This window comes from Perca fluviatilis, chromosome 17 (genome assembly GCF_010015445.1).
Source record: "Perca fluviatilis chromosome 17, GENO_Pfluv_1.0, whole genome shotgun sequence".
Classification (NCBI taxonomy): Eukaryota; Metazoa; Chordata; class Actinopteri; order Perciformes; family Percidae; genus Perca; species Perca fluviatilis.
This window is the reverse complement of record NC_053128.1, coordinates 19,419,137-19,438,525: the sequence shown is the minus strand read 5'-3', so window position 1 is coordinate 19,438,525 and position 19,389 is coordinate 19,419,137. Positions and strand designations below refer to the sequence as shown.

General features: G+C 39.6%; 1 protein-coding gene across 3 annotated transcripts in view; it reads left to right on the top strand.

Annotated features, from left to right (window-relative positions):
* Positions 1–19,389, top strand: part of ric1 (RIC1 homolog, RAB6A GEF complex partner 1) — a 38,144-nt gene that overhangs the window by 2,068 nt on the left and 16,687 nt on the right. For 2 of the 3 annotated variants that reach the window (XM_039779934.1, XM_039779933.1), the window contains exons 2-6: positions 3,122–3,229; positions 15,676–15,755; positions 16,725–16,832; positions 18,477–18,622; positions 18,816–18,952. In XM_039779934.1, the coding sequence (XP_039635868.1) occupies positions 3,122–3,229; positions 15,676–15,755; positions 16,725–16,832; positions 18,477–18,622; positions 18,816–18,952 (579 nt within the window). Of the gene's footprint in view, positions 1–3,121; positions 3,230–15,675; positions 15,756–16,724; positions 16,833–18,222; positions 18,345–18,476; positions 18,623–18,815; positions 18,953–19,389 lie in introns of those variants that run through there. The other variant, XM_039779935.1, reaches the window with a different exon arrangement.

Here is a 19,389-nt window from a genome sequence, read left to right as displayed (position 1 = left end):
ATCTGATGTAGTCCCTAGAAAAGTCCCTGTACTGTGAGCCCTGGGAACTTACACTACACTCCCATCCTCAGTTTTTGAATACACCAGATTCTGCTATGCTGATATGGAAGGGGAGGGGACTATTTGATTTGATAACATGCGGTTGAGCACATTGTTTATAGCGGTCTGCATTCCACACAGCTTGTATATTATTGAGGTGTGGCAACAATGGATCGGGGTCACCGTATTTCCTGAGGCCCACACAGGATGTAACCATGTTTTCCTTCCCCTCTTTCTTAAGAACTTTGCCTGCATGACCCCGAGAGTATCAATGAGGCGTCCAGGAAATAGATTGTGTCAGGAATGTCGATTGGAGCAACTTCTTCCTCTTGACATGCACATTTCACATCTGTTCTATCCATTATGTAATTTCAGTGCACTATCTAGCCCACATCTACAATAGGGATATAGTGGAGGGTTTTGCTTACACAATTTTCTCAAGGTGTTATATTTTCTATTTTTCTAAATAAATTTCTTAAAGCAAACACATATGACAAGCTTGACCCTATATCAATACAATAACAAGAATGTGATATTTAATTAGATATAGTGCAAGTATTCTTATATTGATATACCATCAATATAAAACATGTTTTTTTTGTGTGTAAAGGTATTCTAAAAGTTAGGAAAATTATTGTCATGCTTCATATCACAGCATCTATCAATATAGATATTTTGCTACATATTTCTTTTTATAAACACTTTAGCATGTTGCTCAGCTGATTTAGGGAATCAAGGTTATTGTAAAACGTCCATTTCCCATCCCAGCTTGCTTGCCCCTGTTGTTTTTAGCCATCATTTTGCCTCCAGGTCTATTCTCTTTAATCCCATCAATCCTCGACCAGTGCAGCTTGAGCCCAACTAGTTAAGTCGAGGTGTTAACACTTAATCCGTGCAGCAGCTTAGCCTTGTAGTTGTTCTGTTTGGCCGCCCTGCCACAGCTGTGTGGGAGCTCAGGCTCATGTCTAGGAATAGAGAGATGGAGTTTGTTGATGGTGGCACACTGTTATGCAGTAGTAGCACCCTAGTTGGTTCTGGGTGCCTGCAAAAATTAGCAACTATGTGTGCATGCGTGGTTGCGCGTATGTAATTATTTATGCTCCGCTCCCATGGAATTACTACAGTTACACCAGCTGACGGCATGTAATTGTGGTGGAGCATGGGGAATTAGCAATGAAGGAGAAATACATACGCTTGAGCCACTACTACCCTTCAAACCAAAATGTTGAACTGTTAATTTGATGGGGATGAGAACTATCATGTTTTTCCCCATGTGTATGTTAGAGTAGTTCCCAAATAATCATACAGGCTACCTCAGGAGTAATCTTTCCTTTTTTTTTTTTTAGATAATTTTTTGGGCATTTTAGCATTTAATAGTAGGACAGCTGTAGACAGGAAAGGGGGGAGAGAGAGGGGGAAGACGTGCAGCAAAATGGCTGCAGGTCGGACCCGGACCCTGAGCCGCTGCATTGAGGACTGAGCCTCTGAATATGGGTGCCTGCTCTACCAAGTGAGCTACCCAGGCACCCAGTAATCTTTCCTTTTACCTAGAACTTACAGAACACCTAATGAGTTTGTTCTGATTGTGATCTGATATTATTGCAATTAGTAATGAGGAGACAGGTTTCTATTCTGTTTCCCACGAGGAAGCTTCACCAGTGCAGGAATCTTTGACATTATTAAGATTTCATGCTACGAAAGGGACATTATCGGGTCGACATACTTAAAACCTGCTCTCCCATTACGGTTATTGGGTACGAGGTCTAATGTTGCATAGCTGGAATTACACAAGCTCTTTCCCTGCTTTTGTTACCTGACCAAAGCCATTCAGTTTACTGATCTCTTTTTCCTGTAATGTCAAAGACTGTAACATGTCTGAAAACTCTTTATTTCGTCACAATTACAGTGCAACGGACTCAGTATTAATTAATCTTCAGTAATAATCTGGGCTATTAAAATTGCATTAAGTAAAACTAGACAAGTTTATAACATTAATAAACCATAGATTATCTGCAGGGTTTTTACCCCCACTGGTTGTTGAATAATGCCGATGATTCAAGAATAGGGCTTTGCCAGGTGTTGAGGTTTCTGGTGTTCAGAAACTAACTTTGTTACCAGAGATCCTGTTTTAAAATCTGTTATACAGTTACACATAATAAGTCACTCAATGATTCTTATTTTACTGCAGGTAAACACACCATTCTCATTGTTTGTGGTGTTGTATTAGGGGATTGGAATGAACTGGTAGTGACGATTGTATTGTATCTGCCGTAGTGATTTAGGGATAGAGACTAATTAAGGGCAACTGCCTCAGGCAATGTCTGTCTGTGTACGCCTGTACATCTTTCTGTCTGTGTGGCATGGTAGAAACAGTAGCTTCCCCTGAACATGCTTTTGTTTGCTGGGCTGAATGATATTTTTCAGAATAAATCAGCCTCACGTTAACAGTTACCAGTTTAGCACCAGTCAGGTATCACAGTCATCCCATTCATCGGGAGAGACATTTATCTGTATTGCTTCTTTGCCAAAGAACCTGCATTTGAGGCGGTTTAAATAAGTGTCGACAAATCACCTTCCACGCCAGGAAGGGGACACTGGTGGACAAATGCAGATATCACTTCTAGTGAGCACTAAAAAATGTTCTCATGCTTTCTAATTGTTTAAAATATGTTTCCGCTGAATAGATTATTTTATCATCCATGGTGGTGTGTTGCTGTGTCCAGAGTTTGTATTTGGTTACTTTTAGATTGCTCTAGCAGTCTCATTATTAAACCATTGCACAATGTATTGATTTTGTATTTTTTTGTTTCAGTTAAAATTACATTTTAAGTAAGAGCCTAAAGACAATTACAGTATGAAGCCTGTGTCATAAATGACACTTACATTCAGACTATTTAAATGTAACTTTTATATAGGTTATTTGCAGATGAAATGGCCAGACGTTTTATATTGATCTTTTGAAGATTTTGGCAGTAACAGTATGTGTTCTGTTGTTTTTGTGTCATCATATGTGGCAGTCTGTGACTTGCAGAATGTTTAAAGTGCTCATTTTCTTTCCCATATCCCTTTTCCCCACCCACAGCCCAGTGTTTTGATAGTCAGCTATATCGAGTCTGCAAAGGCGGCTGCCCAGTTTGGCTTCTACCAGAAGGCAGAATGGAAACCAGACGACTCCATGATAGCTGTGGCGGTAAGTACCGCACTCCACTGATATCATCTCATATTTGCAGTTTGATTGACGCCCTTTGCCCCATATTTTGTATCATGTCCGATTACTACAAAACACTAGTATACATTAACGTGTGACATTGTTATATCCTTGTTCAGTCCACATGAAGTGCTGACACATTCACTGGCGATCTCCATCCTCCTCAAATGGTGCATAACAATAGCAATTTAACATTATGTCATGATTAAGCCGTGAAAAGTCAACAACACTATCCTTTGGCTATGTTTTATGTAATTGTAATACTAATTGTTGGGCCACATGTGGTTGACTGTCACCTGTAATCACTTCTTATTCTCTTCCACACACTTTTTCTCTTCTGTCTTACCTGTTTGGTTTTCATTCTACTTTTTGTAACTGTTATTTCCTCTCTTATCGCTTTTCTAACCCCTGATTTGTTGCCTGTAGAGTTTCAGTCAGTGGGTAGAAAATGCTTCAGTAATCGTATACTGACGATAGAATTTGATCAGGATCCTTCTGTTATAGAAAACCACTGAAGCAACTCCCCTGTAACTGCGGTGCATCACAGTAGAGCATGACAAATGCTAGAAAGAGAAAAATGAAAAGTGTGTCTCTAAACAGCAGAGTTTGTCCTATTTTTGCTATTATGCTGATCTCTAGATACAAGGAAGGTATTCCCGTGGCAATAAGAGCAGAACTGAAACACGCCTCTTGAGCTCTCTACATCATGTTATAACTTCACGTTCAAGTGAGAACGGGAACGTACGTATATGTTCATGTATGATTCCTGAAGCTAGACATGCTTTGACTTGCATAGTAATCACTTCAGGTGTGCATCTTGCAGAGGTCCGCAGCTAGCTCCAGGCTTAATGCTGCTGGAGTAGAGTGGCCAATTTAAGCTCTACATGTGGTGCTTTAATCGAATACTGCAGCATTTGAAAGTCTATTACTGGCTGTATTAGTTACTACCATTTAAGGTTCAACAATGAACTCCTCCAGGCATAAGAACAACATCTTAGAAGAACTAGAATGACCTAGTGCAGAACTGTGACAGACAAGTTAGTCGAGATGAACTTAATTTGGGGAAGGCTCAACTTTCTGCCATAGGGATAAGGAATGATGGAGGAAACTTATTATGGATTAAAGTAAAAGTAAAGGGATCAACAGTACTATCCTAATGCCAGTAAGATGTCTGTAGTAGATAAATCAATAAAAGTCACTGAACAAACTGGCCTGACATTTTGAGATAATATTTGAATGCCTTAGTTACACTTTGCTCCCTGTCTAGTCTTGTCATACTTTGTCCTGTGCTGATCACTGTACTTTCTATCTGACTAGGAGTCAATCAACTCAAAGTGAAACAGTAGTTCTCTATGAAACAGGCTGTTGTTCTGTGGTTTATCAAATCACAAATGTTTAAAATTGGCTTTATTGTATTAACTTTACTATCAAAGTAGCCATCTTCCGGTCACTAAATTGGTTTTAAGGTGGGCATCCGTCACCTTTCCCTTGAACCCTGACCTCATTCTTAACAGATGAGGCTTGTAGGCGAGCTCTAAATGGGGAACAGATTACAGCAGTCTGAAAAGGATCTAGCTACCTCAGCTCTTGTAGGAGATGGAGAGGGCCTCATTTTTTGTGTGTTTTGCAAATCAATACATATTTACTTGAATGCTAAATCTGATAAGGGGGAGGATACACAGCCTGTGTTAGCCCGCCCCCGTCCCCCCTATTTAAGTAACCATGACATATCTCCCCCAGGATCTTCCTTCCTGTCATTATATCCCTGCCTTTCTTAAACTGTCGAAGGACCCACAACCATAAAATATGCAAATTATCAGCCCACAAAGATTAAAAGATGTAATTAAAAAAATTCAGGCTCATTTCCATGGAGATGTAATGTTCTCGCCAGCACGTTTCTGTATGTACCGGTAAGCCCACACAAGCTTACTGATTTGTAAGAATGTTAGTTTAACCCAACCTTGCCTCCACTGTCAGGCCTCCATTCTGATCATCAGATCATTTGTAGTCCAGTTCCCTGACCATATCTATCACCTAAGAAAATCCATACCTTTTTAAGATTTTCAAAATATAGTATGTAGTATTGTTCATGATTAGATTTACGTATGTCTGCTGTAAAATTCATTTAAAAAAAAGTATAATTTTTTATCAGCTTTTTTTTTATTAACACAGCAAATCAACATACCCACATTGCTTTGAAGCATAAAGCACCGCTACCCATCTTATATTTTGACAGCTGCACTGGCCTTGTTGTTTCCATATTTTACAAAACCGGTTCTACTGAGACCGAGAGCATAACTAAGTATAATTTACACAAAATATAGCGGCTTTGATCAGAGAGAGACAGCAGGTTTTGATACCATCGGGGAACAGTGTCCCTGAAAGCAACAGAGTACATCATGGCTGGATTTATCGAGTTGCTATTATTTATTTTCAGGTTTGAATGTAAATCGTTCTTATCATTTGTAATCCTTGATAATGAGCCCCGTCTGTGTTGAACTAATGTCTCCTGATACATACTTTGAGATCGGAGAAGGAACAGATGGATGCTGCATCTGCTGTGTCAAACAAACAGACAAAAGAGTTTGAGCCGTGGTAGCAGAATCAAGCTTATAAGGATAAGTGTGTGATCGAAGAAGCACTAATGCAGCTGGTCGGTGTTGCTTGTGGTCTCATGCCTTTTGTTTGACAGAAAACAATGTGTCTTGTAATGATTATAATCTAGTTTCAGTGTTCACTCAAAGCAAAAACAACACCGCATTCACACTACACACACCTTTTACAAAGTGTGGATAATTGAACTTCATCAACCGCTGACATTTTCTGTTCTCGCTACCATTACGCTGAGCGCCCTGCAACTAAGAGAACTGTGTGAAGGAAGTGTCTTGTTGAGTAGTCTCACACAAGGCGAGTGCCCGAGTCAGCAGATGACTCTATCGTCTTCCAAAGGCCATGTGATCAGCAACACATAGGACAACAGCCGAGACTCAGAACGGAAGCAGACGGCATCAAAACAAAACGCTGATTAGAATCACTAGTGCACACTGGATAAACGTGCTGCTTTGGTTTACATGTTTTTGTTCCAGCCATGCCTACAAGCCTGTGGAGTCGACTCTGTTAGCTGCCTGTGGTATAAAAGTGTTTTCAGTTGACCATTAGAAAGTTTATCTCCCTTAAGAGTGTAAATGTATAAATCATGAAATATAACGTAACTGAGATGTAAATAGATATTCGGTCTTGATTATTAACATAACTAATGCTGGGTTTTCCTCACCAAATAATCATGTCTGTCTAATTACTGGGACAATCGATCTCAAGTAATGCTGGGTAAAGTATTGCAGTCATCCACATATTGCATGACCAGGATATTTCCTGTGCAAATGTTTATGTTCTGGTGTTAAGCAGTTTAATCTTTGACAAGCGATAATATTTGCTTCTTTTTTTTTTTATATATCTTTTTTTTATACTTACAATGTGCTGTATCAGTTTCTCAGAATCAGCTTTAATGGCCAAGTTAGTGTGAACACATACAGGGAATTTGACTCCGGCTTTTTGGAGCTCTTAAAGTACATACACAGAAATGGACATACAGCTAATAACAAGGACAACAACGCAATTTAATGCACTTGGAGATTCAGTGTATGGCTGCTTGATGTGTGAACAAAACAATAAATAAATTGAAGTGATTGAAAATAGGGGTGCACATTAATTGTTGCAGCCCTGTTTCCAAGAAATACAGCATTTTCGTATTTTTTTTGTCTGTTGTTTCGTCAAATACCTTTTTGTCTAGCTAATCTGCATCTTTTTTTCCCGGCACAAAATACTGTGAGGGACACGAGAGGCTGTTTAGAAATCACTGTGACAGAGGGTTGTACATGTTTCTCCCAAAACACAACCACTTGTCCTTGAAGCCATTCTGCTGAACATACTGTATCAGGTGATAAAGGGGCTACAACCACAACCACAACCACACACACACACACACACACACACACACACACACACACACACACACACACACACACACACACACACACACAACCACACAACCACAAAGAAGTTTATAGTCAAACTGAATGTTTTAGAGCATCTGAAGCTGAAATGTAATTGTTTTTTACATTTGGTACTGTGGTCAAAAGTCTAAATAATGCCTCATTTATTAAGACCATTGGAAAAACAATGGAGACCTTGTCTAATGGTGTCATGCAAAAGCTTTAACTGCCAGTTCATGTCAACAATGAAATGGTTGACACAACAAAGAGACAACATAACTTATTGGAAAATATTAGCGCAATGACCTCTTGGCCTCTAGGTGTTCATCTCTGCCCCCCTCTTTCTCAGTCCTTCCTTTCATCCCTACACTGAAGCCGAAGTACACATGACATGAATCAATGCTGTGAATGTGTCTGGGAAAGCAGTAAGTCAAGCTTGGTCCCAGGCCCACCCTGCCAAACACAACAGGGAGCAGTTGGAGGAGTTAAAAATAACAGGGCACGCTTGTTCACTCTCTTCCTGGACTTCACAAACACCGAGTTTGATTCTGACTCATGAACGGTGAAAAGTATTAAATATGGGGAGGACTGTCTTGTGTTTAGTTGCAGCCCAGTGTGAGCTGCGGCTCTAATTGTAATGAAGCTGTCCTACATTATCCTTTAGTCCTCAACGATTAACTCTTCTCTAATCATTTTATTTAAACAAATCTGATATGTCTTTGGGAGAATTTGTTTTTGTGGTGTTTTTACTTTGCTTTCCTTTCTTAGTGCCATTACAGAGTCAACGCATCGGTATGCATATGCGTCCGCAAGGCTACGCATCGGCTGCCATTATGCGTCGATGCGTAGGCCAAATGTGTCGTCCCAGTTTTTGATACACGACGCGCAGATGCGCACAATACTATGCGTTGTTGGTGGGGGCGACACTGCACGTATTGGACATACCGAAAATATTGAATCAACTTAGCTGAGCAAATTCATCAAACATAGGACTACTGAGTCACGTGTGTGTGTGTGTTTGTGTTGTGTGCCCTCCTCCCGAGGCTGAAATAGCCTACAGCAGGAGAGAGAGAGACCCAACCCAAATGTATCTATATATTTTTAAAACCTGCTAAACCATGTTTGATCGACCTTTTAATCAATGTATTGGTCAGTGCTACCCAATCGTAGCGCACTGTACTGGTGGGGAAACACGCCAGCATCTGATAAAAAGAAGTCAGCCAGCCAGCTGCTCCCTGACAAGAGCCACTCTCCGAGAGGGTCTGGCTCTGCTGACCGAACACCGTGGAGCACTCTGCTACCCCCTGTTGCGTGGGCGGTGTATTGCATTTCACACATCGCCCGTGACGCTTGCGTCTACTTGCGTCTGCTGTTTAGACTTTGAAAGGGAGCGCGTCGCTCGCGTTGCTTGTTCGCGTTGCTCACGTTGACTCTGTAACGGCCCTTAAGGTTTATTCTTTTTGTCCCTCACACTTCCTTCTACGCAAGAAATTGAAAGGGCAAGAGATTGTTAACTTCGAAGCAACGGTTGTGAGTATCTGTGTTGGGTTCAGTCTCAACACTAAGTGGAAGTCAAGTCATAATGAGATCTATTGACTAGAAACAGCTTTTCTTACTACAGTGACCAGTCGTATATTGAAAGTTTGCGTTTCATTTTCAAACTCCCTGAAAGACATTTCTACCCAATACTGTATATACCTGAGAAATGATTTTGGCATTGGGACCCAGCACCTCGTGGTGACCGTGGTCAGGTCTTGTCAACAGCATACATGTGCAAATCATCTTACACAATAGCAAATTTTGTCTTTAGTCTGGTTACGCCATATGTTATCTGGGCGACTTGTTTGTGTTATGTGGAAATTGCAAATCCTAATAAACGGATATAAAAAAATCTGACCGTAGCTTCATTGAGGCAACAGCAGCAAAGGCTGTTGCCACAGATTTGGTTATGATCAAACAAGCAAAACTAACTGGTCTCAGTCCACTTCAGACATGCCCGTAACCTCTTCTACTGTGGTAGGAAGGAAGGAAACCAGCTGAATCTAAAACTAGTCCTGTTGTCAAAGTAAGTGCCCAGTCTGGCCATAAGAAATAGACATGATAGGGTGGCTGTAAAATAGAGCCCGACCGATATATCGGCGGGCCGATATTAGGCATTTTCCAAACTGCATTTATAATGGAAGATAAACGAATATTTAAAAAATAAAACAAAAACGGACGAAACACCCTTCAACCATGTTATGAGTGTTGGCGTTGCATAGTTTGTCCACCAGAGGACGCTCTACAACGTCCCTGTTGGCAACACTTGTGTTTAACCCTTTAAGTTACATATCTTAAGTTTGTATTTTTAAACTGCATTATCATATTAAGTTAGTGAGGACTCATAAATAACTACAAATAACTAATGTTAGGGAAATCTGTTTTGTTATGCTTTTCTGTATTATTTTTTTTTAATATATATCGGCCGATATAGCGGAATATCGGATTTTTAAATCCCCAAATATTAAATTGGGCCTTAAAAATCCTTTATCAGTCGGGCTCTACTGTAAACCTTTGTAGATTTGTGAAGATGACCGGTCATCCTGTCACTCCCTTGCTCTCTTTCATCGTGATCTCAGTAGTGTAAATCAAACAACAAGGGTTTGTTATGACATATGCCTTTTTCACATATGTCTGCTCCGTAAGTAGTTTACATGTTGAAAAGAACCCTGAGTTTTTTGCCGTCCAAGAATGTTTTGATGACATAAAGGCTACACGTTTCACATATTAAGTCTATGTAAATTATCTATTGGCTATGTAGTGTCTTGACTAGCTGCGTATTTCGTATCTCCAAGAAGCCATATAATTTCTCATCCCTCATTTGCGTTGCAGTTTAATTACAGGGCGAGTGGACTTGGAGAAGTCAGGGACTGCAGAACAATAAAGGCTAGCGTTGCCCAGGCCGTAGTCCTTGCTTTAACTACCAGCTGCTTCCCAGATGTTTGGCTGCTCACACAGCCTGCAGACCTTGAGGCTAACGTAATCACCCTCATAAACCATGGCTAGGACTATCTTTAGCATGCTTGTGTGTATGAGACCGAGAGTGCGAGAGAAACGGCTAAAGCAATTGACAGAGCGAGAGGGAAGGACTTTTTTTTTTTTTTTTGTGTGGCAGGAGTCAAGAAAGGATCTTCAAACAGGGGGAATACTTTATAGCATTTAGCTCTGCTGGCGTTTTGAGATCCCTCCAAGGCCAAAATGTTCCCTCTCTGTTTTTAGACTCTCACTCAGGAGTCCTCAGAAAGGGTTTTCAACCAAGAATGTTTTGGTGACCAACAATTTGGTACAATTTTCTATGGCACAGACGTAGTTCCACAAACATCAATTATGTTATTAGCCTTTGTAAATATAAGCATTGTAAGTATAAGGTGAAAATGACAATAAGAATAGTAAACAAAGAAAGTATACAAATATTTTTCTGGTACTTTTGCTTGAAATTAGCCATTGTTCAGCAGGTGTCAACAGGCTAAAAGATTTTTTTATTTATTTTTTTTAAATAAGGAGCAGACTCCTTAAAATTGCACACTCAACATTTTCTGCAGCATTTTATGTTTTTGTAAACTTATTGCTGTGTCCCCTCTAGAGGATGGATACCAGAACCGAGCTGGGGCGGGTTTGGACAGATATTTAGAAATTATTTTAGAAGTTCGCCGGACGCCGGCCAGGCTCGGACAGAAAAATGCGGCCCGATCCGCACTCCATTCCCTTCATTGATCACACAGAGCTAGTCAATATGTCTTGTTGGAAAGTGACAGACATGTTTTATCTTCAGGTGCGTGCGTGTGTACACACCTCTGGAACTTGTTTGAACATGTAGAAAAGATACCTTAGTATGCTATTACATGCTGTACAGTTTTCTGCTGACTTGCTACTTTCTCTGCGAAAACACGTCTTTCAGTCTACTTGCAAGCCTGAACTAGAGTAGTTACCTGTCAGCTTTTTCTTCTTCATTTCTATTCGATTGGGTTTTTACAGCCGCATTAAGTCAATCCTTTGATGTCCTCCTCTTTCAAATGCAGCATCAAGTCGTAATAGTTGGTTTGAATAGTGTAGTAAGTGCCAACAAAAAAGAGGAAGTTTTACATGAAAAGAGCTAAATCCCCGTCTTGAGTCCTATAATTACAGTATCCTCTATTATGTGCCTCTCATATACTGATTATTGAGTATGTGCCCACAAGACACCCAAGTTATTAGGAGAAATCGGGTCATCATAAAATTGTGTTTCTGCTGCCACAGCAATGCCCTCTCTGTCCTGGGTCTTTGCTTATGCTGTGCACACATGCTCTTGTAAAAACTTTGTTTATAAACCTAGTCAAGTTTATACATGGCCAAGAAATCATCTGTGTTATTGACCAGGTTTCATCTTATTCCCTCACTTATGAAGGAAAGCAGGCGATCTTCGAAGAATGGTTCAATAGTTCCCAGTGAATATTAAATAGTATTTTTGCTTCAAATGCCGAACACTATCAACGAAGACTCTTGAGAGTGTCAAGAGCTGGTTCAGGAGCTGCAGTTTTTTGTTGCTGCTCCCATTTGTCAGAGGACATAAAGAGAAAACTTTTTAAACTCCCTCCCTCCCCCACATTAAGCCACTGGGTGGATTTAGCCTTTTGAATCTTTGTGCCGGCTTGTTTGTTGGGCCTTAGTTGACAAAGGCCGGCATCCTGCCTCTTCCTGTATCATTATCTCAGCATGTGTGAACATACCAATAGTCCTGGAGACATGGGACGTATCTCAATTGTGGCCTTCTCTCTTTATCTCCCATTCCTTTTTTTAATCCACAGTTTTTCACAAATCTGACAAGATGAGTTTAAGTAAATCTGATCATAATGTCCCATGAAAAGATGAATGCTTTGTGTATCTAGTGTGATCAAACTACAGATGAAAGGGATGAGATGTGGATAGTGGGAGACACTGCAGAAGTTTGTCCTATTGTCAAATATTTTGCCTCCCCTCCCTCTCCCATCTTTGATACTTCAGTGAGATTCCCTTCCTCTTGTAATTGACATGCTTTTGAAGTACAGTAGCTGAATAGTCACACTCACATTTCCTTTCAGGGCCCCCTTCCTTTATACTTTTACTCCACCACATTACAGTGGGAAATATTGTACTTTTTACTGCACTACATTTATTTGATTATGTTGTTGTATCCTATTTCTACTCAATTTGGTCCTTTTTTAATTTTATTTAAATTTAGTGTTATGATTTATATAAAGGTGTGCAGTTGTCTGTGGGAGATGTGTGTCTCTCTTTAGTTGCAGATCTGGAACTGGATGCCGTTTTAAAAATATTAAACATTTACTGTTGTTAAATTACCAAATATAGAGAATTGTGCAGCCATGGTGGAGGTACACGCTCTACGAGTGCTTACTTGTATTAGTATGTGGACTGCATGAGCATGTTAGGCTATATTAACTAACTAGGTCATTGTAATGAGACTGTGTCCTACTGTGATAATCTTAAACTATATATAGTGCTAACGTGAATATGATGAAGTGGCTATTTTATCTGTGCAATCTCAGTGCAAAATGACTTTTCTCAACAAGCTAAAGTCAGTGTAACATTGAATGCATGTCCTCACTTGGACAGTAACTTAAACTATGTAAATGCCATAATACAGGCAGTTCATAATCAGTAGCAACTTGTTTGTTATATCATTTTTCCTTAGACTAAACCACTTAGGCCTGTTCATGAGGATTTAGGAAATTATCAAGTCACAGATGAACTACATGTTGGCAGTGTTTTGTGATTAATGTAAATGATGTCATTCAGAGATGTCTCAATTGTTGTGCCACAACTTTAATGTAATTTTTTAAATGACCACAATCAAGTTAACTTTGTTATTAATGTTATCCGTCCACAAAATTACCCCATAAATCATATTTTGAACCTGTATGTAGATTCTAAGTGTGTCTTTTCACATTAAGACGTGCAGTATTTGAAAGTTTAAAAGGCCATTTAAGCTGCTTAATGTTGACACATCTACAACAGAAGCATGTAAGACAAACATTTGAATTATCTACAATTAACATTTTGTTCTGAAGTAGATTGTATTCATGCTGTAGTGTTGTTAAGCTGTTTTTGCCTTTGTAGCTCATCCGCAGCTTTGTTGAGCTCCAAGGCTGTTGATGGGTTTAGCAGGCCTCACTTTGGCTCTGTCCTCTCTCTGGCTGTGGCTGCTCTTTTCTAGTTGAGCTTGATGTTGCTGCTGGCTTTACCCTCTCTCTGGTTTGGGTTTTCTTATTGCTATTAACACTGTCACCACACTAGAAAAGTCAACGGTGACTTTAGTGCGCTGCCACCAACTATCAGCAAAACATCACCATACTGTGAAGCATAACTCAAAAAAATCCTGTAAATAGTAGAATCATGGTTTCTGCATTAAACTCGCTCTGGTTATAGGTGGGTCTAGTCTCTAGCATGACTGAAGTCTTCTTCTATGTGCAGTCATTGCAAAACCATTGCATGCTGACACTGGAGTTAAGATCAGGTTTCGTGTCATGTTTCAGTCTACAGGCTCAATTCCACTAGTTTCCCTCACAACACTGTGTGTCTGCATGTGTATGTCTGTGTGTGAAGTTGTGGCAATAGTGCTGTTGCAACATTGTATGCGCATACAAGTATTGAACTTTACTTATATTTAGACATCATGTGTAGTGTGAGCTTCTCCACAGAATGGAGCCTGAAGCATGTGTTTCAACTTTTTTTTTAAATGCTGACACACTTGTTTTTGAGCATCATTATCAGTAACAGCTCAGCCTGTTCAGGATTGTGCACTGAAATATTCATTCCCTGTGCATAGAAATAGTCTCTTAACTATGACAGTAGTTGAGTTGCAAATATGACCCTGTATAGCTCATACCTAGGAGATATACAGTACAGGCCAAAGGTTTGGACACACCTTCTCATTCAATGCTTTTCCTTTTTATTTTCATGACTATTTACATTGTAGATTCTCACTGAAGGCATCAAAACTATGAATGAACACACATGGAATTATGTACTTAACAAAACAGTGTGAAATAACTGAAAACATGTCTTATATTTTAGATTCTTCAAAGTAGCCACCCTTTGCTTTTTTTTATTAATAAGGGAAAAAATTCCACTAATTAACCCTGACAAAGCACACCTGTCAAGTGAAAACCATTTCAGGTGACTACCTCATGAAGCTCATTGAGAGAACACCAAGGGTTTGCAGCGCTATCAAAAAAACAAAGGGTGGCTACTTTGAGGAATCTAAAATATAAGACATGTTTTCAGTTATTTCACACTTTTTTGTTAAGTACATAATTCCATATGTGTTCATTCATAGTTGTGATGCCTTCAGTGAGAATCTACAATGTAAATAGTCATGAAAATAAAGAAACACATTGAATGAGAAGGTGTGTTCAAACTTTTGGCCTGTACTGTAGAAAAACATGAAATACCCTAAAATACTGATCAAGACTCTTTACTGACAATCTTTATGGTTAATAATAGGGAAAGTAATCATAGTGTTACAATAATTGTTTGTCAAAGAAACCAGAAGGCAGACACCTCTAAGGTGTGGATTTTGTTTTCTTACGATAACCAGCATGATTACGATGTCCTATTTTAACACACAGTGTAACTGATATGTTGCCATCTAATGAATATTTTTGTTTACCCATAAACCCCATTTCTGATTGACTGTCTTCTTATTAGTTCTATCTCTTTCTACCCCTAAAAAGGCATTGAGTGACAAATATGTGATGACATTTAAATAATGAAAATAATGTAATTCAATTTTACTTTTAAATTCCCCTCTGCATCCCTATCCATTTTCACAGTTTCTCTTAACTTTTATTCTCTGAAACATTTTGTGGTCATTTGTAGAGATGGCCCGATACCATTTTTTTGCTTCCCGATACCGATTCTGATACCTGAACTTGTGTATCGGCCGATACCGAGTACCGATCCGATACCAGTTTGTCATATATTTTATTATGTTTACTAACGGTATACTACTATCCCTGTATGGATGTGATATTATTTCTATCTTTGTTGTCAGTCTGGCTCAGGTTAAACTCTTTGTGAAACATAAACAAACAAACAACACTTAGAACTTTCTTTTATTATCCAGTTTGACAGTCAGTTATATCGTAAAAAGAACAAAAATATACTACTTTAACGTAGATTTTCTTTAGGGCTTTATTACGTGGTATCGGATAGGTGCATAAACTCCAGGACTTCCCGATACCATTGTTTTAGGCAGTATCGGAGCCGATACCGATACTTGTAAGTCATTTGTGTATTCTGTGTCCAACAATCCTCTTTCCATCTCTCTGTCTGATTACAAAATTGGTTGGTTCATAATAAAAGTGCTTGAGCAACTACATGATGTTTTTTTTAAAGACAGTCCTTTCTCTGTGTTTTCAGACTGCCAAAGGCTACATTCTCCTGTTTGATGTGCTGGGTGGAGGGGATGACAAGTCCCTCTATGAGCCTGTCTATCCAAAGTGAGTGCAGCACACATCATACTCTCACACATATTGATAGACATGTGCTTAGGTAAAGTGAGCAGAGGGGGCCAAGCTGTAGCTTGCAGGGAGCCTAAACTGTCATTTGTCCTTTTTATAGAGCCATTTAACCATCATTATTATGTATGTTATATCAGTGAATATTACCTGTATCTGCTTGGGGTTAAATGTGAAAACACAATATTGCATATAAAAAACACAGCAACACTATTTTTTGACTAGTTTGAAGCAGTTGAAACAGTGGATATCCCAATGTTAGCCCTGCTAACTTGCTAGTGTTATTACTGGAAATGACAAAGTATAATGACATTGCTGGTTATAAACAACAACAGCATTGATTTATATTAACCCTAAGCATCAACATATTTTTTTTTTCCCTCTCAGGATCGTTTGCTTGCTGCATTTCGTCTCTTTAGCAATCAACCAGCAGCTGTATGTCAGTACAGCTGGTTAACAATGCCAGTAGGAATACAGAGCGCTTTACTACTAAATCCTCTTATGTAATGTTTGCGCTTTACTACATAACATATGGTTGATGAAAGCATGCAGTGAAATTTTAGCTGTTAATTGCTGCCGGTATTACTGGTTTTCTTAAATTAATATGACAAATACACTACGTGTCCAATAGTATATGGACACCCTAACATAACCTCCATATTATAGGTATCTATACAGTACAGCATAGGAGTGTCTGCCATGCTTTTCTCTCTTCCTTTACTAATTCTTCTGTGCTTTGTATCAAGTGTCCATGTGTTGTGTGTATGTGTGGTTTTGTATGTGTGTCTTTCACATTCCTTGACAGCATACCAGCAGAGGTCAGGCAAGTCAGGGCGTATTAATCTTTTTCAGCTCCCAGTTAAAAATGTGTTGCATTTTGGGTTTTCAACAGTTTTCCTCATACATCAGTAAAATGAGTCTCTGTATTAATGTATTTGTGTGTTTGCACAGAGGAAGTCCTCGTGTGAAGGTGACCCCGGGTTATAAGGAGGAGCAATGTGCCCCCGCACTCTCTTTAGAGATGAAGAAGCCTGTGGATCTTGAGGCCCCCATCACCAGGTAGGATGAAGTCTTATCGTCCTTTTATCTCTTTCTCCGATTTTCTCACTCTGTTTTTTGTTTTTCTCTGCCTCTCTCTCATATAGACTCCAGCTCACATTAACACACTGGGACCACCAAAAGATATATTTACTGTGTATCGTAATTCCAGTGCTTCCTGTAAACCAAGAGAGAGCACTGTTTATCATGTTTGGTTTCCCCCCTCCGCTTGTGCATAGCTTCAGCACTTTTTTTCATGTACAAAAAGTTTCTTCTCATTTCAAGTAATTTAAAGTCTTGTAAATTACACAGGCAAGATGTCTTCCATTAAACGTTTGAGGTAAAAACAAAATCATGTCATTCTTGATATAGGTTTACATCATGAATTTATACATTGTGTAGATTTTAAATCCCCCCGATTGTAGTATATTCAGACAGACAGTATGAGGGGAAAAAAAACTTGTTTTTTGAATACCGTACATAAAATGATAATTAGATGATTTTGTTCCTTCACTGTTTCTGAAAAGGCTTGTCACCATTTTAGATGGCTCAAGCCATCAGCATCACCTGTATGAAGACAGACCAATTTTCAAGCCTTTACCTGTTGTAACACACTTCTCTCAGGCCTCTAAGTGAATCATTTCATTTTCATGTAGGCCAAACTTAATGTGCAATGAGGAAAAAATGACCATGTGATCCGTTGTTCATTGTTACCGTAGAAGCCTATGGTGGTTTATAGGGATTTCTAAAACCTAGTCCCCAAATTATAATGACATTGATAAGAAGAAATAACCAAAGCCAAGGAACAACACTGGAGGCTGTTGGATAAGAGCCTGTATCTACTTCCTCCTTGTTTTCTCATTTATGGTGGGTCTTTGCTAATTTCAGTTCTTTTTTTAGTTTCTTTGTTCTCCTAGTTTTTCATCTTCCCTATTATCACCCCCGCATCCTCCAACTTGACATCTTTGTTTGCTGAGTGACAAGAACATTTCTGCTCAACTTTCTTTTCGTGTGTAGTTTAGTTTATCTTTTGTTTATATTATCTGTCTTTTATGTCCTTGTGTTCATCTGTCGCATCTCCTCCACTGTGTGCACTTGACACAGATTATAGGGTAGTCAGCCGAATGAGAGCACTCAGTTGGCATTTCAAAGGCACAGCTTGATTGTGCAGGAAATGAGTGGGTGTCTCCTGCTGTGAAGCTACAGTAAAAGTTGTTGCCTCCTCCACAGTTAAAGTCCACTGCGCTTGACGCCCTCGACTTCCTTTCAGTTCTCCCTTTCTGACTCTTGCTTTTCTCTTATTTGTTGTCCCATTGTGCCATCTTCAGTTAGACTTTGCATACTTTATGGAAGACAATGAAGCGCTTTACACACACATAAACACACTGTTGTTTGTTCCCTTGTGTATTAGAAGACAGTGAGATTTGGCACGGGCAGCTATGTGGCCTCATCACAGCTGGACATTAGAAGTTTCAGGCTCCACTCAGAGGGCACAGCTGGATGATGACTACTCCACTGTTTTCTAACACTGCTGTTTGTATTCTAGTTCCCACTCTTCCTACTTACCGTCCCTACCTGTTTTCCTTTACTACTTCATCCACAGTTTCTGTCCTATTTGTTTGGATCTCAATGCTCATTTCTGTTTGTTCTTCTTCCTCCCTGCAGTCTGCAGTCCCTCCAGGAGGACTTATTGGTGTGCACTGCAGACGGCTACCTCCATGTGCTGCACTGGGACGGGTTAGGCAGCAACGGACGCAAGGCCATCTGCCTCACTACAATCCCCTTCTCGCTAGACCTGCAGTCTGCTCGAGGTTAGAGAAGAGAGCGGATTTGATTCTAGTTGACGGAAACAGAAGTTTCCAATCACTTTCTAATGCTGTGGAATAAATTATAAATATAGTTTTTTCAGCTTTTCAAAGTTAAGTTCTCTCATTTTGTTGCATAGAATAATTCAATGTGTCTGTGTGTGTGTGTGTGTGTGTGTGTGTGTGTGTGTGTGTGTAGGTGGTCCCTCTCTGGACCTGGAGGGAGTGTATATCCGTTGTATGGAGTATTGTGTGACCCTGGACGGCTTCGCTGTGGTTCTGAGTGACGGACGCTTGGGCTTTATCACACCGCTCAGTAACACCATCACCGCAGATGTAAGAATACTCACAGGCCAACGGTGCTGATGTTAAAACACACACTCAGCAAGGTCAAACACATGATCCAAACCCAGATTTTAATAAATGCATAATAGTTATGACATTGAAAAAGCTGATGAAAGTCTGATTCTACAAGACTTGCAGACAGCCAACTGTTCTATAGCTTATACCATCGATATGCATATCAGCATATGACATTATCTGACACCATGACAGCGGAACCACCACCAACCTATTTTAACCAAGACAATCCCTGATTGTATACTGTTTTTTACCAGGCCCTTGTTTCTGCAAAGAAATGAAATGTTCTGCTGGGCTTTTGAGTAGGTAAATTAGGTCTATTAGGCCATGTTCTGGGGTATTTGTTTGTGAAAGAAATCTGTTGAGGTGTAAGTTAAGGAACAAATGTAAAGGCTAACAGTATACATGTAAGT